Here is a 23,717-nt window from a genome sequence, read left to right as displayed (position 1 = left end):
CAGCGTACGGTTTGTTTCCGTGCGCAGGTTAAGTAAAGATAGTACGTTGAATCAGCATCCCAAGACGATCCCGAATTCATTAAGGTAAAGTATGTTGAGTATTGATAATGGCATATACCCAGGATGTTTAATGAGAGTCATTTAAGTTGTAAAAGTATTGATGAATTGAGTAAATTATGGTTGGCAACGGTATGTAGTATGAATTTTGAAATTTACTAAAAATTCGTAGTGATTCTAAATTAGTCCCGAATTGAATTTACTGTTCATATTGGACTGCGAGGGCCCATTAAAGGGACGACATCTTAAAACTAGGATGTGTGTGAATATTTATTTTAATTAATGACTGAAATTGGACTGTACTGACTGGTAATGTCTCGTAACCCTGTTCCGGTGACGATATAGGGTTAGGGGACGTTACAAATTAGTGGTATCAGAGCTATTCAGGTTTAGCCGATTCTCAGACTAAATCGAGCTCGGAATTGAGTCTAGAGGTACATGCCATAATTGAGTCGAAATTGAGTCGGGATCGGATGTTGATATATTTGTTTGGTACTGTTTTATAGTGAAAATGTTAGAGGAAAATATCAATGGTGTTGATTATGAAATGTGTACTGGAGACGAATAGTCTCGTGAATTAGATGAAAACTGAATCAACAACACTGGGTATAAACTCAATGGGTAATTAATTACTGAATAATGACTGATAAAATAATAGAAAAAGAAATAATAAATAATTATTTAGAATTATAACTGATGTTCTTCAGTGAGTAGAAGAAATTGTATCTGCTACAGTATCTATCCCTCCTGTTTCTTACTTGGTTTTCGAAGTGCTTCAAGGTATAGAGCTTGTCTGAACGGGTAAGTTATCTGCTGTTAATGATCTGTACATGTATATATATAGTGTGGATGAATTGAGAATTACAGTTGAGAATGATCTTGAAAGAACTGAAATCTGGTTAGAGAATATTATCGGGATTGTAAATGAATTGTTCTGTTCACCGATTAAATGTTAGAAGGGTATGATATTTCTGTTAAAAGATTTAGGTTATCAGTGGTAGAAAAATTGATTATGTTGTGATTAAGAAAGGGTTATTTGGAAATTTTCTAAGATGAGTTCTGAAATAAATATATATATCAGTCAGAGATTTCTTGATCAGAAACGTACAGAATTCTTGAAGCTTAAACAGGATCATATAACTGCAACTGTGTATGAAGGGAATTTGTTTGATTAAATAAATATATCAGAGGGTATATTCTGATAGAAACTGTAAGGTACAAATGGTTTGAAGATGGTTTAAAAGAAGATAAAAAGTTGAGGAATGTAGAATAAAGAGTGGCATATGTGATTAGATATGATTCTTCTGATTATTATCTTAGTGATTGCTTGAAGAAAATTGAAAAAGATATTATTCAGAGTTCAAGACCGAGTAATGTAGTTAACAGAGGTAGGTTACCCTGTAATCTCAGAAATACGAGTGAAAGCCGAAGTGTGACAAATGACTTCACTGTAAAATCTGGAGAATGAACATCAGCCAGGGTATATGTTAATTGTATATAAGAAGATATTTCTCTACCGGATGTCATTACAGGTACTTTCTTCTTTATCGACACTAATATGATTATTTTAAATTGATCTTGGTTTCACTATTCCTATGATTACATAAGTTCAGTATCTAGTAAAGGTTTGCCTGTTGGGTTTGCTGAAATTTTTGGGCTGAAGCATTAAATTTTTCAGATTAGTATTTATGGGCTGATAAGATCTGCAGGAATTGTTTGACAATGATACTACTGTTTTCTGATCGATTTGATATTCTTACTGTTTGATATAATCTCAATAATGGAATGGTTAATTCTGCATGATATGGTGGTAAATTATAAGTAGAAGTATAATATGTTGCAAGATTAAGATGATGAAATGTTTTGTTGAATCAGAGAAGATTGAGCTAATTGTCTATTGTGATATTGAACATGCCAACACAGATATATGCCGGAAAGGGGTCATGGTATTTACCTTGTTTATGTATTAAATATTAAAATATTTAAGTTAAGGTTTAAATCAATGGCAATAGTGCAAGAGAATTCTAATGTGTTTCCAGAAGAGTTGCCCGAACTACTGTTGATTGAAGAAGTTGAATGAGCTATAGATTTTGTAACTGAAATGATAGTGAAAAATATATTTGAAATCAGAGGTTTTCTAAAACTAGTCGGTTATTACAGAAAGATGTGGAATTGGAATGATCTGATAGACATTAGCAAGGTTCTGATTAGTTGAAAGCTCAGTTAACTGAAGCACTAGTTCTGGTTCAGTCTGAAATCCGATAAAGAAACTTGTGATTTACAGGGATAGCAGTGTTTTGATGCAAAAAAAAAAGTGAAGTAATGGTTTATGTTACGAAATGTTAGAATCACATGGGAAGAATTATTTGATACCTGATTCGGAAGTGGTAGTTATTGTTCTTGCATTAAAAGATCAAGATATGATAATTAATTATCATCCGAGAAGACAAATGAATGCATGTATATTCAAATTGAAAGATTTGTTTTGTGTTATGAGCTATGAACATCTGACTGTTATCATTTGAAGATGGATCAATTTTGTTAGAGATAAAAAAATTAAACCGACTTCTTTCCAGCAGATCTGCGAAGCTCAGAAATGTGGTAATGAGTTATCGGTTAAATGGATATAGTATACAGATTTCTGATTAAACATTTCGGATTGGATATGATGGTTGTTTGCTATTTAGAAATAAAAGCTGAACAGAGAGATTCAGAACTTATATAGGAGAATTTGCATGAAATTATAGTAGTACTATGTCTATGCATTCTGGAAGAATAAGATGTACAGTGATTTGAGACAGATGTATTGAAGACTGAGAAAAGAAAAGCAATACTTTGAATTTGTATATAAATATTTATATTAGGTACAAATATCTTCAAAACTGTTACAACCAGTGGTGACATCAGAATGGAAATGTGATAGAATTTTTATGAAGTCTAAGTTGGAATTATCTCTAGTTTTGAAAAAAAATATGCGGAGCTGTTTGATTCGTGAAATTGAAGAAAAGTAGAAGTAATTCGAGATAGACTGAAAGCAGTTTTGACAAATAGAAATTATATATAGACTTGAAACGTTGGGATATTGAGTATTTTGTTAGTGATATGGTATTTCTTAGAGATTCACCTTGGAAGAACATTTTGAAGATTGGGTTGAAAGAGAAATTAAGTTCTTGTTCTGTTGGGTTATGTGAAGTTGTAGAAAATTCGGACCGGTAAAATATTGTTTGGTTTTGCTTCTGAAGTTACAGAAAGTTTATGATAATTTTTCATGATTTGAAGCTCAGAAGATTATAGAGATCAAATCTCTTGCATGTTATATCGACAAATGATATTGAGATTTGATGTAATCTATAGTATGAAAAAGAGCCGGTCAAGATACTAGCCTGAGCGGTAATGTCATAATATTGAGGAAACAATACGGGAACCGAAAGAAACAGTGAGATCACTGAACCCCCACCTCTCTTTTAGGCAAATTTCGAGGACGAAATTTCTTAAGGGGGAGAGAATTGTAATGACCCGAATTTTACCGTTACCGAAAAAGTGTATTTTCGGGTCTCTGTTTCTGAAAAATGGATTCGTAAATATTTATTAAAAATATTTACGAAGTAAAATGAGTAGTTAATTAGAGTTTAATTAAGTGAATTTAATTTAATTAAGAGTAATTAAGAAAAAAGACTAAATTGAATAAGGGGTAAAAGTTAAATTATAGATTAAAAGAAAATAAAAAAGGACTAAAAAGGAAATTATACAAAAAGTATAAATTGAGGCGGTGTACCGTGAAGAAAATTTAAGATTTTTTTATGTTAATATATTATTATATTATTATATTATTATATAATAAAGATATTTATGTTTTAATTATATTATATTATATTATATATTATATTATATAAATAAGTAAAGAAACATAAGAAACAGAATGAAAGGAAACGAAACAGAGAAGAACAGGGGAGAAAGAAAGGAAAGAAAGAAAGAAAGGGAGAAAAGGGAAAATCAATGTTTTGAAGCTTTAAACCTTAATTGGTAAGTTAATTTAGCCATTTTTACTTAATTTTGATATTTTAGAAGCTTTGGAACAAGATTTTGATGAAATTAAGTTGATATTTTAAAAGTTATTAGATTTCTAGATATTGTCCATGTTAAATAAAATGATGAATTAAGGGCTAAATTGATAGAAATTCAAGTTAGAAATGATATAAGGATTGAATTGTAAAGTGATTCATAAGTTTTATGCTTTAAGGACTAAATTGAAAGAATTTTGAAATTATGGTTTTATGATGAAAAATAGATAATTATGTCTAAGTTTGATTAAAAATTGAGTAGAAATAAAGTATGAATTAAGATAGAAAAGTAAGTGAATTTAGTTAGAATTAAATTGAAATTAAAGTAAATCAACATTTTGTACTAAGACTATTTTGGACAGTAGCAGTAGTTTAAGTTTGAAAAATCATCAAAAATTGTAGAAATTGAATTAGAGGATGAATAAAATATGGAATTAAATCTTATTTAGTCTAGTTTCTTATAGAAGAAACGATATAAGCAATTGAATTGTAAATTATGAGATATAATGAATTTTGTGAGACAAGGTCAGAATGAATTCGGGTTCCCCTGTTCTGACTTTGGAAAATCACCAAAAATTGGAGAAAAATAATTAAAGGGTTAAAGTTATATGTTTAGAATCCCTAATGAGTCTATTTTCAGGAGAAATCAACAGGAATATTATCCGAGTTCTGTACTGTGAGATAATTAATTTTTAGTGAAGAAGGGACGAAACTGTCAGACAGCAGAATAGGGGTGAATTTAAAGAATAAACTGTACTTAATGGCTAAACCAAAAATTCTGAAAATTTTATTGTAAGAAGATTTGTGAATTTAGTTTCAGGAAAAATTAGCGGATCTTAATTTAGAATTCTGCAACTCAAGATATGAATTAGTAATGTATTAATGATTATGAATTGTATTAATTTCGTAGTCAATGTGGTACCGGAAATCTCGGCTAAGAAAGGACAAGACAAAGTCAACGGGAGTTAGCTCGAAAATTACGGTTTGTATTTCTATAATCCGAACTTAGTTATTATTTATTATATTTATATACATATGGCAATTGTTAGTGTTAGAATTATGATGTTTTACAATTGGAATGGATTGATTTTAGTATGCGATGAATTTATTGAATTTATATTGATTGAAATTATTTTGATTGAATTTATATTGATTGAATTATATAATATATATGACTTATGTAGAAATTTGAATATTGAATGAATGTTATATTGAAAAATATATTGATTGGAAATATGAGGAAATTGATATGAATATATGAGATTGTGATATTTAAATATTTGGTATTGAAAAGTAAATTGAATTGTATTGAATTATGAATTAATGTGCATAATTGAAATATATTTGTTGAATTGAATGAAATTGTATGAATTGTGAAAATGGGTATATATGTGTAATTATCGGAATGAGATATTGATGAAAGAATTATTAAATTGAGAAAGTGAATGAAATACCCTATTAACTAGTCGGGCTGAGTCGGATATAATTGGTATGCCATAGGATCTGGAAGTGTACGGGATTTGCCGGCTTTATCGATCAGGCACTTTATGTGTCGTATTTTAGGCACCTCGTGTGTCGTATCAGGCACCTCGTGTGTCATTTTAGGCACTTTATGTGTCGTATACTGATCAGGTACTATGTACCATTTTAGGCACAATGTGCCGTACTGGTGTGTTTGGGTTGGAATCCGTGTATCCGTCAAAGTCCGGGTTTGTTAATAGGGGTAAATAAGTGAAAGATAAATCGAATAAATTTGATTGATCAAGCTATTGAAATGAAACGAGAAATTGAATTGAGAATTGAAAATTTAAAGATGAAATTGAAAATATGAACCAAAGGTTCATGAAATGATTGGAGTTCGAATTGATGATATATGATGCCACTTGATGGATTGAAATGTGATTTGAGATATATGAATCGTATGTATATACTGAAAGCTATCAGGGATAGTAAGTTGATATGATATAAATAAAATTGACTGTTATTGAAATGAATTAAAATGGAATATGATTGATAAGTGTATAGTTGAATATAGTTTAATGATATTGAATTGTGAGTAAATTAAGGAAAGCTATACCGAGTAGTAAGTGAAAGAATGGAATAAATAATAATGGATTTAGTTAAGAATTGAACAATTATGTTATTGTGTTTATTATATGATTTGTATAAAATTTATATGGTAAGTAGTTGAAATTTATCTATGAATAAATAATTGTATAATTGTAATTGTTATTATGATCTTAAGTATTTGTTATATTATTAATTGTTCGGATTATAGAAATACTACTGGGTATACCATACTCAGCGTACGGTTTGTTTCCGTGCGCAGGTTAAGTAAAGATAGTACGTTGAATCAGCATCCCAAGACGATCCCGAATTCATTAAGGTAAAGTATGTTGAGTATTGATAATGGCATGTACCCAGGATGTTTAATGAGAGTCATTTAAGTTGTAAAAGTATTGATGAATTGAGTAAATTATGGTTGGCAACGGTATGTAGTATGAATTTTGAAATTTACTAAAAATTCGTAGTGATTCTAAATTAGTCCCGAATTGAATTTACTGTTCATATTGGACTGTGAGGGCCCATTAAAGGGACGACATCTTAAAACTAGGATGTGTGGGAATATTTATTTTAATTAATGACCGAAATTGGACTGTACTGACTGGTAATGTCTCGTAACCCTGTTCCGGTGACGGTATAGGGTTAGGGGACGTTACATGGCTGCCCAGCCAAGAGATAAAAAAAGAAAGAAGGAAAGGTTATGTGTCGCTTTTTAAAGGCCTTACTTCTAAAGTACTTACTACAGTAATTAATGTACAGTAAAACCTCGATAAATAAATATTTGATAAATTATTAATTTCGGTTAAATAATAAGTTTTTCAGTCCCGACTTGGGCCAAGGGGATAACATAATAACCTCGCTAAATGTATAAAATAATAATTTTTTAGAAAAATCATTAAGGGCCCAATGAAAATATAAAATAATAATTCATTAAATTTATTGAAAATTTTATATACAATAATAAAACTAAAGTACTTTCTAGACAATTCTTATTTTTTTTTCAATTTTATTCTTTGCTAAAATATGCATCAATAGTTAACTGCTTCTTCTTTGCATGTGAATCAAATACAATTTCATCTTTAACTTTTAGAAGGGCATAAACCAAATTTGGTATATTCTTCTCCTGTTGTATTAAATAATTCTTCAAGATATCCACAGCTAGAAAAGTCTCTTTTGGAGAAACACGTGATAAAACATTATGATCATCTGGATATTGCTCGTCATCAGATGGCACATCTATTACTCCTTGAATAATTTCTTCATCCGTAAGTGACTCTATCAAAGATTCATTTTCACTTGGATAATTCAAAATTTTCTCAGCATCCATGGCATTTCTATATGTAAATCAGATATTACTTCTTTTAATTTATAAATGCCTTCAACATCACTAATTTCTTATTCGAGAGGCATATCCTCCTCGGATCAAATTTTGTAATGTCGGAAATAATTTGCAATAGTTGTAGGCTTCACATTAATATTCCAAGCAGTATTAATAAAGTGGATTTCATCTAATACATTAATCTTTTCAGGATTTATTTCTCCTTTCTCATAACCTTCCAAGATGCTAGAATAAAAGCGATGCCGATAATAAATCGTAACTGCTCTAATAATTCCAACATCACATGGTTGAATTTTTTATGTTGAATTTGGAGGCGAAAAGAATAATTCAACGTTTCTCAAGCCTTCAATAACCTTGGGATGGGCTGGTCGACTTTCTACTATAATCAACACCTCTCTGCCAATTATTCTAGCATCAAACCAGCAAACAAAATCTTGAAAAAGTAATCCAGTCATCCATGCTTTTTTGGTTGGCTCAATAATGATAGTTGAGATTGTCAATATTCACATGTTTAAAACATTTAGGATTAGCAAACTTACTAATAACCCAAAGAGGCATTTATTTGAATCATCTTGATTGCAACAAACCATAACAGTAAGTCTTTCCTTGTCCTTTTTCCGTCCTCCTAATTGCTTTGTACGCAGTGAATGATCCGCTTGCAAATGATAAAATAAGTTTGTTTCATCCATATTATAAATATCCTTTCAATCAAACTTTTCCAATTTAACTCTTATTTGAGGTAAAGCATCTTCAGTATTCTCCATAACAATTGAACTACTTTCACCAAATCTTCTATAAGGCTTAATCCCATGTCTTGCTTTGAACCGTTCTAGCCAACCAATTGAGAAGTTAAATTTGGAATTTGAATCACCATACATTTTTTGCAGAAACTTTTTTGCTTTAGTTTGAATCATTTCTCCAATCATGTTTACTTTCTCTTGATATTGGAGAAACCACTCATACAATACCTTTTCTAATTCGGGATATTTGGCTGATTTGTGCATTTTAACATCGTTACTCTTTATCTCTTTTGACAAATATTCAGATGACCTTTTAGGAGTATTTGATATTGTTGTTTGGCTAACAGAGAGATTAAATGTTTGTTGAACCCATTGTTGCAAATCTTTTTGACTTGAAGAGGGATGCTCATTTTTGTACCCACATAATGCTTTTCTCATCTCATATGCCAATGCATGACTTTTTATATCTTTCAAATGGCAAGCCATGGAGGAAAATATTATATGAATTACAATATTATTACAATATTTTGATACGGACGTATGTTTATTTATAATAAATTTTTTAATATATCCAATGAATATATACGTACTAGATTTTGAAATCATTATCTCTTCTTTTTTTTTCTTTTTGGTTACATGAACTAATTAATTAATTCTTTTTTTTTGATTACATGAACCAATTAACTTTGATTCATTGCACCTACATATGCATATTATATTTTGATAAAAAAAAACCCATGCATAAAATATGAAATATTCTCTAAATTAATTTATCGATAAATTAATAAAATATTTATTTATCGATAAACTAATAATCTCGATAAAATAATAATTTTTTCGAGTCCCAAAGTAGTTTTTTATAGAGGTTTTATTGTATTCTCTTTTTATCTATCTTATAGATTATAGATGTTATAGATATGAAACATGTTGGATCATTTTGCCCTCTTAGGACACGAGAAAGTTAAAGACTATAATATATATATATATATATGACTTAGAAATGATAAGAAAAGAGTGAAGAATTTATATGCAGTTGCGTAAGGGAAAATTTTCTACAGTCTTATGTATAATTTATAAAATTTTAAATTAATAATAATAAAATTGTACTTTAACCTTTTAAAATAAATAAAAAATTTATTTATTTTTTTGAAAATTATAAAGATATAAATTATTAAAATAATAAAATTATATTTTTACTATCTTAAAAATATATAATTTAATTCTGGTTCAAAATTTTTTTCCTAACCTTATCCCAGTTTATATGAGTAATAAAAGTTGGTATTTCGATGTGGTCATTCAACAATAAACTTTTCATCAATTCCAACTTAGTTAAGAAATTACCAAATACTTTTTTATTTATATGATGATAAATATTATTTTGAAGGTATTTACATTTTTTATTTATGTGATATTTGAACCAAAGTAATGGTGTTCATGAACTAAGCTGAGTTCAAGTCTGAGTTTAAGCATGATACTAACACTTAATGTTTGCACAAGCTCACCCCAAAATATGTGCCTAAAATTGTTTAAGTTCGCACATATTTGCAGGGGCGAAGCCAGAAAATTTTTTAGGGGGCCAGATGAAATTTTAATTTTTTATAGTTTATATCTTTATAATTTGTAAATGATTAAATCAAATTTTTATAATTTTAGGGGGCCAAAGTATAATTTTACTTTTACTAATTTAAAATTTTTAAAAAAATTTAAAGGCCTAAACAACAATTTTACATTTTAGGGGAGTCGGGGCCCATGCCAGCCCCTTGGCTTCACCCTGCATATTTGTAAATTGATAACTCAAATTCATTTTAAGCTTGTTCATTTTTTTAAAAATTTTTTTATATTATTTTAATTTAATACTTTTCATTTACTAAAATTATATATATGTATCTTAACATTTTTTAATGTTTAAATTATACTATTATATATTATTATAGATTAAATTTTTATTTGTTATAAATTTCATAATATATAAAAATAAAATAATATGATATATTAAAATTTTAATAACATGCGAGGTTGAGCTTAAGTCTTAAATGCTCAAACTTAAACGCAACCCATATTTTAAATAAGTTCAATTATTATTTTTATCTAAACTTAATCTATAACTAGGTTTAAACCAAAAACATCATAATTTTATCTATTTTAATTTTATTATTTTAACTATAACCACATTTAATTTTTGTATCAATTTTATTAAATTTATTACACAATTGGGTCCGCCATAATTTAGTTTAAGTTGATATTTGGTTTAGGATTGGAGAGAAATATAGGCATTGAAAGGGAAACAGTAAAAATTTAAAGAAGAGAAGGAAAGTGGTCAATACGACGGCGTTCCGATGTGTCAAAGCGGAAACACACGTGGCAGAAAATAATTGAGTCAAATGATATACTGTAATACAATTAGCCGTAGGGAAGGAGACGATGGTTGCTGCACGCGGGGGATAGTTCTCTTTCCATTTTTCTCCACTTCGAAGCTTTTTACTTTCTCAGCTGAGGAAAAAAAAAAAAAGATTTCTCTCAGATCTTCAAGAGAAAACAATTATCTCCGTCAATCTGAAGTAGAATAAGGATAAGAAGATGGGAACATTGGGGAAAGCAATCTACACGGTTGGATTCTGGATCCGAGAAACCGGCCAAGCCCTCGATCGCCTTGGATGTCGCCTCCAAGGCAATTACTACTTCCAAGAACAGCGTGGGTGCCTTAAAACCTAACTCCCCCTTCATTCAATTTTATAATTTGATCGATTTCTTCGACGGATATATGCTTCATTTTCAACTGTGATTTTATAGTTTAAAGAAAATTACTTCTTAAATCGAAAAGGAGCAGACTTTGATCAATTTGTTCGGATTTGGTTTGTTTCAGTGTCGAGGCATCGGACGTTGATGAACGTGTTCGACAAAGCTCCAATTGTTGATAGGGATGCCTTTGTTGCACCTAGCGCTTCTGTCATCGGCGATGTTAAGGTTGGACGGAGTTCTTCTATCTGGTATGGCTGTGTTTTGAGAGGTAAGCAGTCTCATTTTTTTTAATTAGCTGATGAGTGTTAACGCACGCATTTATGTTGTAAATCAGGTCACTTTTTTTTTTTGGAAGTTTAGGGTTTGAGGATTTTATAATTGAACTAGTTTTGTTCTTGATTAATAATTAATTTAATTTCTGAAACCAAAGTTCCGAATGCATGGTTACAATCATTATTGTCTTAGGAAAATGAAGCTAAGGATGTTTGTTTGGTATTCTGTGTCAAGCATGCAGCAAATGTTGTTTGGTATTTTAATCATAAATTGCACTTCTTGTCTCAAAGATGGGACCATTTTACAATCAATATCCATCATGGAATTTGAAAACACTTCTGATGTCCCAAACACTGCTGATGTTTGGAAGCAATTATGTGGTTAGGCGAAAGGATATGTTTTAGCACATAGATGAGATGATCACCATGATACCAATGACTGTAATGAACGTGTTAGTATGATATGATGATCTTAGTTCTTAATCCTTTTGTTAAAATTATGACATCTTGTGGCATAAGGGCAAAACTAAGGATTATTGAATGGCGGAGCTGGGGTTGGTTAGAAACTTGTAGTTAAACTGTATTCTGTATGATTAATGGCAAAGTTCATCTATTGTTTTTACTAAAGTCGCATAAGCTGTAAGCCTGTAAGTCAGTACGTGTTGGATTGTGTTACTTCTATGACAAATAAAAATATGAATATCACAGGATAAGAGACTTCAAAAGTCATGATCTCTCATTGATCCATCCATTTATGGTGTTCTATTGAAAAATGAGATCGATGTAAAACTCCTCAGTTTCTTTCTTAAGGAACTTTATGAGTCCTTCGTCTCCCTCATCTCTGTGTGTTGTGCCATGCTATAAGTCCATCCTGGATTTCCTTTTCTGAATCTGACTTTTGATGTGTGTAGGTGATGTCAATAGCATCAGTATCGGGTCTGGAACAAATATCCAAGATAACTCCCTTGTTCATGTTGCAAAATCTAACTTAAGCAGGAAGGTTTTACCAACGATTATTGGAAGTAATGTTACCGTCGGTGAGTGATCCATCCTTGGAAGTGGTACTTTTCTGTGGTTTTAGTATCATGAAAAAGTAATTACTGATAAAAACTGGACAGGTCATAGTGCTGTTTTACACGGATGTACTGTTGAGGATGAAGCATTTGTTGGTATGGGGGCTACCCTATTAGATGGTGTTTATGTTGAGAAGCATGCCATGGTTGCTGCAGGAGCTCTTGTGAGGCAGAATACTAGGATTCCATGTGGAGAGGTTAGTGGCACTTCTTCATTGACATTTAGGTGTTAATCTTGATTTAAATCTTATAGATTCTATTTTAATATCATAACTTTCTTGTTAGATGCAACTTTTATAGTTCAAAGATATATGAAATAACTAAAATAGATATGATAGTACTGAAGACAAGATTGAGCAATAAATATGATTCATTTGCTAAAAGCTAGGGAATGTAGTCATAACTAGTAGGGTTTACCACTTTCGAAAGTTGAAGCTTGAGCCAACCTGCATTCTCATATCAGCTACTATGAATGTGGAGTGAGGAAACTCGCCATTGTCAAGCTTTGACAATAATGTCTCACAAAACTAAGGCAAATGCCCCTATCAATTAATAGTATAGCTACGGTGAGCAAAGATATCGTTCCTATGAAGACTAAAAATACTAGTAATTATCGTTTTTCTATTATTTAACCGAATAATTCGAGTGTTTGATTAAAACTAAAATTAACTAAATTAATTAACTAACAAACACAATAAATAACAAAACACAAAAGTAATTGATTAACAAATAAGTAAAATAATAGCCAGGAAAGAATTCACTTAAATTTCATATGTCACTATCAATCTAAATTAAGCAAATTCTTTACTTAGTATCTTGATCCGTAGAAATCCCTAAATTATCCACATCTCGTCGAGCATAAGGGCAACTGACTTTAGGTTTTGATTAATTGAAATTTTTTTCTAATTAAAACTCCTATTATTGCATTAATTCGTACTATGAATTCCCCTGTTAGATTTGAATTTAATCCAGTATATTTATATCGTCTTATTTCTAGGATTGCATGCAATTCCACTCAATTACGCAAGATCTACTTTTAAATAGGGTTTATTCAACCTTCGATTTAAGCACATGAAACATGGATCAATACATTAGAAATATCAAACCAAGAATTAAACATACATAATTGAGAACAAGAATTAATTATTTATTGCATAAAATGAAAATCAAATGACAAAATTCATCATATGGTTCATCTCCCCTAGTATTTAAAAAATTAGTTCATGTTTGAAAATGAAAACATTCAAAATATAGTACAATCGAAAGAAACAAAGAAAGTCATGATATTTTTCTAAGAAGTCAACTGAGAATCTTCAATATTAATGGAAATCTACTTCGAAGTCGGCTTCAATGGTTTTTTTCGAGTTGTTTTCTTGATTATTCTCTGACGGCTCTCTTCTATCTTCTTATTTTTGTCATATATACATCTTAGAAGGCCTAAAAAACTCCAAAATCGTGATTTTTCGCTGTTCGGTGTGCAATTCCGCGAAATCGACACGGTCTACCACACACCCGTTTGGGTCACACGGTTGTGTAAAATGGTTCAGCCCGTGTGGATCTTGCAACTTGCTTCGGCGCTTCAGTTTTTGCTCCTTTTGCTTCTAAGTGCTCTATTAAACATTAAATCATGAATTTAAAGGATTAGGAGTATAAAACTCACAATTAACATCGAATATTCAAAAACGCATTAAAAATGAGGTTAAAACATGTTAGTTTTAGCACTTATTAGACAAGAAAACCTTGGTGGTGGCTTTGCTCGTGGTCCTCTCAGAGTTAAAATTTTTAGATTAACATGGGGGGAGATGAATTGGATCAACTTTTAGCTCAAAATGCAAACGTTATAAAGGAAGTTCTAAACTTGTTAACATATATTTTCCTTTACAAATACAGGTTTGGGGTGGTAATCCTGCCAAGTTCCTAAGAAAGCTAACAGAAGAAGAGATGACCTTCATTTCTCAGTCAGCTCTCAATTATACCAATTTGGCGCAAGTTCATGCAGCAGAAAATGCAAAGAGCTTTGATGAAATTGAGTTAGAGACGATGCTCCGCAAGAAATTTGCACGCCGTGATGAGGAATATGATTCAATGCTTGGGGTTGTTCGTGAGACACCTCCTGAGCTTATCCTTCCTGATAACATTATACCAGATAAAGCGCCAAAAGCTGCTTAGGAGTGGTAATTCAATTTTTTTTTTTTGAGATTCAATGTTACTGGATATTTTGTAATCAGCTGAGAATGGCTGCATTTTAGCTGCAATAATTTTGGTGGTGCTGGCTGAGGTGTTGAAAGTTGAATTATAGAGCACACTCATTCGGCTAACCTTATCATCCGTTTTGGCTATTTAGAAGTCGAACTTCATTTTGCAAACTAATCTCTGGATGTTCCAAGTCATCCAATGTGATGTCTTATGTATTTGTAATTGAGCTCAATTGCTTTGATCATGTTTACTGCCAATAAGAACGTGCAGGTAGTTGTTTCCAGTTATGCTGCAAACTGGTGTTTGAGGATCCCAAAGATGCAGAGGGATTTTTAAAATTCAGAGGTGATTCTTCATCGATTGGTGAAATAAATATTTGAATTTTCAAAGTTCTTACAATTTGAAATAAAAAAATTTTATTTTCAAAACCCAACACTAAAGGTGAAATTTGTGAAATACTTAAATTTTTTTCTAAGAGATAAGCATTTACTACTATTTTTATGTGCTGATTTTTCTTTTAATTTTAACTTTCTTTTTCTTATTAGATAAATATTATTTTTAGGTTAATACGTATGTGTTTGACGAGTAATTTGCCAGTATAGGGTTGATTAATCCCCAAAATTTTGAATTTTCTTTCTTCCTGTTTGAAAAGAAAAGAAATAAGGAAAACAAATATCATTCACAATGCGGCTAACTACCCACTTTACTGAACCATCCCATCCTTCAGATTTTGTGTTCATTTTTTTTTATTTTTTAAATCCGAGATTAAATTGGTTAGATAATTAGTTCATAGGTTCAATCAATTTAAAAAATCTGATTCAATCAGTTTAATAGATTCAATCGATTTTTTAATAATTTCTACCTATTTGTATGGATTTCTAATCTAAACGATTTAAAATCATTCTCTAGATTAATCTCTTGATTGATTCTGATCAAACCAGTCTAACTAATTTGTGCTTACCATATTTCTCCATTAGCATTAGTTTGCTTCTAGTTAAAGCAAAATATATACTACTTGTGTCCACTTCCCTACTTTATGGTAGTAATTGCTACTACTTTTCTTAATTTATGAAAGTAATAATTAAGGTTAACTCAACGAGAAGTTGTTGAAATTATAGCCCAACTTTTAAACTTTTATATTCAGTCACAAAATTTAAAATATTTTAATTAATTTTTTAAAATATTAATATCATATCAATCAGATTATTTTATTAGTTCAGTCATTAATGTAAGAGTTAAATTTTAGTTTATATATTTCATGGAACATATTTAAAATATATTCTATTTACTATTTGGATAGTTTGGACCGACATGTTAAAAATGAAGAAGATAAGAAATAGTCTCTTAAATTTTAATGATATTGTCTCTAAATATCTGAGATTCAATTTGGTCATTAGGTAAGTATATATACATTTATCATTTAACTCATGTGTTTTAAATATATCCCACGACATATTTGAATAGAAATTTAATGTCTAAATTAATAACCAGGCAGATGGAAGAATTTAAATAATACAATGTTGATATTGTGAATACTAATTTAAAATTTAAATGATAGGTTAAACACGTTTAAAAGGAAAAGTAATATTTTTGTAACCAGATCACCAGTCAGGTCATTGGTTCTCAAACCAATCGGTTCGATCAATTGATCTGATTGATTAAATAAATTATTAAAAATTTACAAAAAATAAATTGAACAAAAAAAATCGAACTTCTTTCTCCAGATTGATATTCTAATTGGTTCCCAATACAACTGGTCCAATCGGTTTGATCTCGAGAAAAAAAGATAAAATAAGAAAATGAAATTTAAAGTAGTAATTAATAAGCTGAAGAAAAGGGTATGAAAAGCCATATAAATGGATGCACCAAAAAAAAAAATCATAGAAACCGTCCATCTAGAATGTTTCTTAAATCCAAAAAAAGACTTCGGAGACGAATATGGATGGCCAACTCTATAGCTTTTTACCTGAACTCATAACAAACATCATATTCATCTTACAAATCATCCAACCAACAGAACCTACTTTTATTGATAATTGTTGTGTATTAACCCTAATAACGACATTGAGCCCGTAATCTGTCTTTGGTCCTGGTTGTTGGGTTCCCTTCCTTTTCTCTCTAAACAATTGCCAAACCTATGGCGAAACTTGTAAGACTAGTAGTTCCTTCTGATATTTTTGGTTCCGAAACCAAACCTGCTCCATATCAACCACTCAGCATCTCTGATGTATGGGACCGATTCCACTGTGTTTTTTTTCTTTGCCAAGCAATTTCCATTCGTATGATAATATTGTTTCCCACCCTCCTTTACTCTTCTTTCAAATCAATTCTTTTCTTCTTTTTTTTTTTATTTGGTGGAGATGTTGAATGAAATAAGTAAAACTGGAACCTTCAACTCCAATCCTTTTAAACAGGCTAACAATAATGGAACCAATTATAGCCACTTGAATACTGAAATAAAGTTGGTCTAAACTGCTTCATACATGGTTTATGTTGGGCTGATAGTCGGTAATTGACCATGTTTTTGCATTAACTGGTCAGGCTTCTTAATGTGTAACCATTAAGAGATGTTACATGATTAAGCAAAACGAGACAAGTTTAAGTGCAAGAATAATGAGTTAGTTTTGAGCAGTGCATAGGTATACATTGATGAAAAAGTGGCAAGCATGAGGCCCCAATTAGCCATCTTCTATGTTATGGTCGTATTGGTAATTGGTGTATATATGACTGAGGTAATTGAAGGGTCCCCGACCCTCACTCGGTACTTCAACTCTCCAATAATTCTACTTTTCTTTTTTCTCTCAAACAGATCAATTACACAGTTCCACTCCCGGACATATTAACAAGGGAACTTCCATTTAATGTAATAATATAAGAGGTACAATTTTAAACTTAAAATTTAAAAATGAATAAAAAGTTTTGTAAAAATTAAGACATCTTTAAATAAATGAAAAAATTATCTTCTCTTCACTAAAAATAAGTCAGAGAAGTGACTAAATATTACCAATAGAATTACCTACTTATATACTAAAATATGTGTAAAAAATAACATTGGTACAAATGCATGGAGCTTGCATGAAGCTGTCTAATGGACCGCTTGGAACCAGGGTTGCATACATGGATGCAAGTGCAACCAAGGCTAAACCTTGTTTTGCATGTTGACAACACATGGAGACTCCTTTTCCTTTATGCTGCAAAATCTACACTCACTTTCACTTCCTTTCCCAAGCTCCCACCAAAGGTGTGTGCATGTTGCTTGATGACCTTTATTTAATGCTACTGATTTTAGCTGATTTCACTCCTTAGTTCTTGTTTCATTGCAACTTTTTTTTTTCTTAAAACATAAATTTTTATCATAGATTTTAAATTTTCTTTCTTCATCGTCTTCCTCAATGCAAAATAAATGATTAAATCTTAATTCAAACAGCAAAAACAAAGCAATTTAAAATTGATTAATAGTAATAAATAATAGGCTTAAATATAATTCACCCTTTGTTTATTGAAATTCTTTTTATTAAAAGTAGTAATTTTTTATTGCATCACGGTATTAATGGTTAGTTAACAATGGCAAATAATAATGTCGCTAAATCATGTGTGATATATGGGTGTAATTGAGCCAAGTTCAAATACTGTTAAACTTAAATTTGACTCAAAATTTGGAATTCGATATTTGCTTCAAGTTCAATCAAACATCTATTTTTAAGTTCGAGCTCGACTAGAGATATAATCGAGCTACTCAAATTTGAGCTCAATTAAACTTGTTTACCAAATTTTGTACTTCAGCTCGAACTTCAACTTGGCTCAATAATTAAATTTAAGGTTAATAATATATATTAAGGGTAATAATGTAATTTAATAATATAAAAGGGTTAATAATATATATTAAGGGTAATAATGTAATTTAATAATATAAAAGCTCAATAAGGTCTGAGAGCCATTTGAGTCAAGTATTATTAAGCTCAAGTTCGGCTTGATCGATAGCTCGAGCTTGAGCTCGACTCAATAACTATCTAATTGAGTTCATTTTTTTCGAATTGAACTTGAGTAGCTTGCAAGTACCAATATCTCTTTTACACCCTTAGTGCGACATTTCACATAAAAAATGCATATATAGCCATTGTCATGTAATTATTTATAACAAGTTATTCCAAAAAAAATGAAAAATTCTAAATTTTGAAATAAAATTTTAAAAATATAAAATAAAATTAATTTAAAATATGTTTTTAAAAATTATATATATTTTTAAAAATTCTGAAATTTTATAATATATAAATAAAATTAAAAATTATATAAAATTAAATTTTTAAATTTTACTTTTTATAGTATATAAATTATATAAAATAAATAATTAAAAGTAATTACATAATATAAATAACTCAAATATATAAAATTTTGGGATAAATTTCAAAATTATACATAAACTTTGATTTAATGTGCAATTGTATACATGAATTTTAGTTTGGTGAAATTATACACGTGAAACTCTAATTGTGGTTCAAATGTATAATTAAAATTTATTTTTTATTTAATCATTTACATTTTAAAAAATAAATACATTAATTTATTTTTATATTGGATAAATATAATTATTTATGTATGCAATATATAAACATAATATTATATTATATCAATAATTGTATTAATAATTTAAAAGAATTGGATCAAACTAAAATTTCATGTATAAAATTATACAAAATCAAAGTTTGTATACACAATTACACATTAAACCATAATTCATATATAATTTTGAGATATATCCTTAAAATTTTAAAATTAAAAATTCAAATTAAAACTTGACGAAGGGGTCAACCCCTAGTCAATATCAATAAATGCTAATCAAACTTAATTTGAATATTTTTTATTTTTTTAAATATATCGAATTTTTATATATTTTTTAAAATTTCTAAAAGCATCTAATTATTTTGGTTTTTCTATATATTTTCTATAATTTTTTATTTATATATATATTTTAATTTTTAAATAATATTTTTTGAATTAGTTATGTATTATATTTTTTATTTATATAATTAATATATGTTTACAATAATTTTTTTGAATTTTCATACATATTTTAATTTTATTAGAATTTTATATTTTATATTTTTTGAAATTATTTGATATATTGATTAAATTACCAAAAAAATGCCGATTTTTTTCCCAAAATTACCTAAATAGGCCAATTTTTGAAATATTTACGGGTATAGGCTAATTTAGGGGAAATCCAAAAAAACGCTTCCAACTAGAAGCGCTTTCTACGTGTCACCAATAAAAACCCCCAACGGATACTTTTCCAACAACTATTTTAAATAGTTGTTGCCCCCCCACGGTAAAAACAAAAATAAAAACTCCCGCCCTTACTCATTTCTCACCAAATTCTCTCAAATTCTCTCAAAAATCCAAATTATATTTTATATTATATTTTTTATTAATATTTTCTGAAAATATTTTAAAAAATAATTTGTATTCTGTATAATTAGCAATGACTGGTTCTCTAATTCGTCATGATGACAAACACATTTTCGTCATTCAATTGCAAATGGTAAGAATAATTTTTAATAAATTTCAATTTTGTTTAATTTTTTATTTCATTGTTATTTATTAAATTAATATTTTGTATATTTTTTACGTAAATAGGTGACAGGTTGACTTTTACAATGCGATATTCTTAATCTACTCGGTCCTCCATCACTGTTGATTAAACCATACTTGAGGGAAGCCGGTTTTGGCACGTGGCCCTTGTAAGCCAGGGATGTAAGTTTGACCTGAAACTCATAGGCGCATTAGTGCAGAGGTGGAGACCCAAAACACACACATTCCATCTTCCATACGGCGAGTATGTTATCACTCTGTAGGACGTGCATTTATAGTTGGGGTTACCCGTGGATGGGTCGATAGTCACCGGGTCTATTCAGTCTGGTGATTGGCTAGGCATATGTGGCGAACTTTTAGGCTCAGTCCCGGGGACGATTTGCGGAGGTCAGATCGAAATGGCTTGATTACAAAGAACTTTCGCAGTGCTAGATTAAGATTTGACTGAAGTCAAAAGAGAACGACACGCTCGGGTGTACATCCTTCAGATCATCGGGGTATCTTGATGCCGGACATGTCACGAACACTCGTCCATCTAAGGTGGCTATTGAAACTCGTCGATTTTAGAGGAGTGGGCGAACTCCATTGAAGGTCCGTTGTGTTGGCGACATTGTACCGGGAGATGTGTCGGTCGACGCAACCAAGAAAAATCAAAATTGGTGGTTGCATTTTACTATTGCAATCATGAGGACAATACCGATTTTCATTTTTACGTCCTTGAGCGAACTACCCGTATACATTCCCACTCGTAACAAGGTAAATTTTAGTATATATTTTAATAATAAAATTGATTTAAATTAATATTATTATGTTAACAAGTTATTTAAATAGGTGGAACCATGGCCGAGTCACGTGGGATTACCTATTGAGTTTCAAGATATATGGCTTCTATTAGACCAACGATCAGAAGCGGATGTATCTATTTATTTAAATTTGAACTATATATTATTAACGTAGTTTATTTCATATTTAGTTAGTATATATATAACTAATTTTTTAACACATTAATATAGTTTGAATGGACACTATACGAGGATGCAACAATTCAAGAAGTCATTCCTGAGGAATTTTTTGTGAATCTCAACATCTAGCATGTAAAGGTCTTATTGGTAATGTACGCTACCATTGAGATGCACGAAACCAATAGAGTGTTGCAGCAATTTGGATTCCAACAATCGGTTCTCGTGGCACCCCAAGACCTTGATGATTTGCATCCTATCGACTTGCGTTAGTTGGGTGAGAATTAGCAGGTACTCCACTCCCAACATATCAACATGTGGAATAATCAGTATGATTTCTTACCTACTCGCGAACCTATTATTGTTCCGGAATTAGCATGCGATCCGGAGTACATGTCATAGTTTAGTATCCATGATAAAGTCATATTTGTATGGAGAAGAGGCGAGGTGTCGGCATCCCCATATGAGTAGGCTATGACAGCCCCCTTTAAATTCAAGGGCTGGCGAGACTAGTCAATCATCAATGCCCACGCAAGAACCAGCACCGACGGCTGTAGAACCGATGCCTACACCACCCACTAGTCAGTTGTACCATCTTATTTTGAAGCGTATTCTAACTCTATCATCTTCACACAAGCACCATATATTGCACCACATTTTTTTGCTTCTAGTCCTATGTCAGGTTGGAATGTAATACATCTGTCCTCGATGTATTACATGCTTATGCCATCGGCACCTCTGCCAACGAAAATGCCGATGATGATGTATAAGTTGTCTATGTCTCAGGCACCGATGGAGAGTCCACTCATTATTCCATCAGTGTATGAGACTCAACATAGTTATGTTCATTTTTCGTTTGTGACGCAAACACCTTCGGGATCTTTAATCTACCAAGCTGGGTCATCTTCCCAACCATCTATTCTTAGACCGAAGAATTCACAATGACAATCGAGAATGCAAGGATCGCAATCAACTAAAGGCAAAGAAAAGGAGCTATCGAGACCACAACCTCGCCCAGAGGCTGAACCAAGATGGAATCTAGCGTGCAACTGTCGACCACCCCGATGTGGCATAGATTCTGACCGACATCTAGGCTGATTAATTTTATTGTTGTATCGAATGTTTATATTGTATTGATGATCTTTATTATTATGTTTTTAGAGGAATATTTTTTACCATTTTACAAAATGAAAGTTGATATTTGTTATCATTTCACAGAACCATGAGTTTACATTTTACAATGGAATTGATATTTGTTTTCTAGTTTGCATCTTGCTCTGTTGGTTTGACTTGTCCCGAATATTCATGCTGTCGCGTATTCAAGTCAACATCGATCGACCTTTTTGTTTGCGACGCAATGAACTATTGGTTAACAACTTAAACGAAGTGCTCGATATAGGCAGCTACATACGATTGATGTAAATACGAATATTTTAAATATTGAATTCAATAATTACAATTATTATGTTAAAATTTTAATCAATTTAAAGCTCTAAACTCTAAAACTCTAACCCTAAATCTTAACACATTAAAAACCCTAATAACCCTAAAAATCTTAATGTAACGCAAGGAAAATGCTTCTAACTTAAATAAACCGATTTTTTTAAATTATTGAAATATGCCGTGTTTTTTTAACTACCGAATAATAAAGAAAAATGCCTCCAAAAATCAACCATTTTTCTTGATTTGGTTGATTTTATAAAAGAAAAAAAAACATGACATTTTTACCTCTATTTGTAATAGCCTAAATTTTCAGTGGTGTCAGAGCAGTAATTCGAGATCACTAAATCCGAAAAATGAGTAGAAAATATTATTAATTTAGTGAGTATAAGTTAAATGTGAAGCTAGGAAAATTTTTGAAATAGTGAATAGTGTACTAGAAATAAATATTAAAATAATTAGAATAAAAAACGAGGTATCGAGACTTTGGAAATTTTAAACCGAGCCATAAATATTTTTATAAATATTTATGGAGTGTTAATAAGTTAGTATTAAAGTTTGGTCAAGAAATTTTAAAGTTCCGATAGTTAATTGAACAAAAAGAACTAAATTGTAACAAATGTAAAATTATGGGAAATGATTAAATAGCTTAAATGATAAAAGAAAGAGGGTTTAAAAGGCAAATAGACCCAAGGTTTATTTGGGCTGGACGGCAAGGGCATGAAGATGGTTTAAAAGGCAAATAAACCCAAGGTCTATTTGGGCTGGATGGCAAGGGCATGAAATCAATAAGAAAATAAGGAGAATTAAGGGAAAATTTGGAATATTGCAAAATTTACTTAATAAAGCTAGGACTAAAGTGGAATTATCTAGATTTCTCTTTATTTTTCTGCATTCTCAACAGCAAAAACACCATATAAGGGTTTCCTTAAGCTGGGTTTTCATATTTTACTGCAATTAAGTTCAATTCTTGACTACTTCTTGAAATTTTTGCGTTTTTGTGACTTTTACAACTAGGTCCACTTGTTGAATTCATTAGTTTTTGAATCTATGAAAGAAATTGAAAGTTGCTATGAATATGTGCTGGAAGTATTAGAGCTTTAAATTGTTTATATGTTGATTTTATTGAAAGAATTGAATAGAAAGTGAATGTTTGAGACCTAATCATAAAAGAGTTTGAAGTTAGTG

The 23,717-nt window shown here is 30.4% G+C and overlaps 3 protein-coding genes across 3 annotated transcripts; 1 reads left to right on the top strand and 2 right to left on the bottom strand.

Annotated features, from left to right (window-relative positions):
• Positions 1 to 7,188: 7,188 nt before the first annotated feature.
• Positions 7,189 to 7,509, bottom strand: LOC107959942 (uncharacterized). The gene has a single exon (XM_016896117.1). It carries the CDS (start codon positions 7,507 to 7,509, stop codon positions 7,189 to 7,191), a length of 321 nt encoding a protein of 106 aa, XP_016751606.1.
• Positions 7,510 to 8,225: 716 nt separating this feature from the next.
• LOC107959933 (ARS-binding protein 1-like) lies at positions 8,226 to 8,747 on the bottom strand. Its single transcript, XM_016896106.1, has one exon. The coding sequence runs from the start codon at positions 8,745 to 8,747 to the stop codon at positions 8,226 to 8,228; it is 522 nt and encodes a 173-aa protein (XP_016751595.1).
• A 1,817-nt stretch (positions 8,748 to 10,564) lies between these two features.
• Positions 10,565 to 14,824, top strand: LOC107941183 (gamma carbonic anhydrase 1, mitochondrial). The gene is made up of 5 exons (XM_016874734.2): positions 10,565 to 10,953; positions 11,125 to 11,268; positions 12,184 to 12,309; positions 12,391 to 12,542; positions 14,236 to 14,824. The coding sequence occupies exons 1-5, from the start codon at positions 10,839 to 10,841 to the stop codon at positions 14,512 to 14,514; spliced, it is 816 nt and encodes a 271-aa protein (XP_016730223.1). The 5' UTR covers positions 10,565 to 10,838; the 3' UTR covers positions 14,515 to 14,824.
• Positions 14,825 to 23,717: the final 8,893 nt, after the last annotated feature.

The sequence above is a fragment of the Gossypium hirsutum genome, chromosome A11, assembly GCF_007990345.1.
Source record: "Gossypium hirsutum isolate 1008001.06 chromosome A11, Gossypium_hirsutum_v2.1, whole genome shotgun sequence".
Lineage (NCBI taxonomy): Eukaryota > Viridiplantae > Streptophyta > Magnoliopsida > Malvales > Malvaceae > Gossypium > Gossypium hirsutum.
The sequence above is the reverse complement of the archived record's forward strand: the minus strand, read 5'-3'. Positions and strand labels throughout refer to the sequence as shown.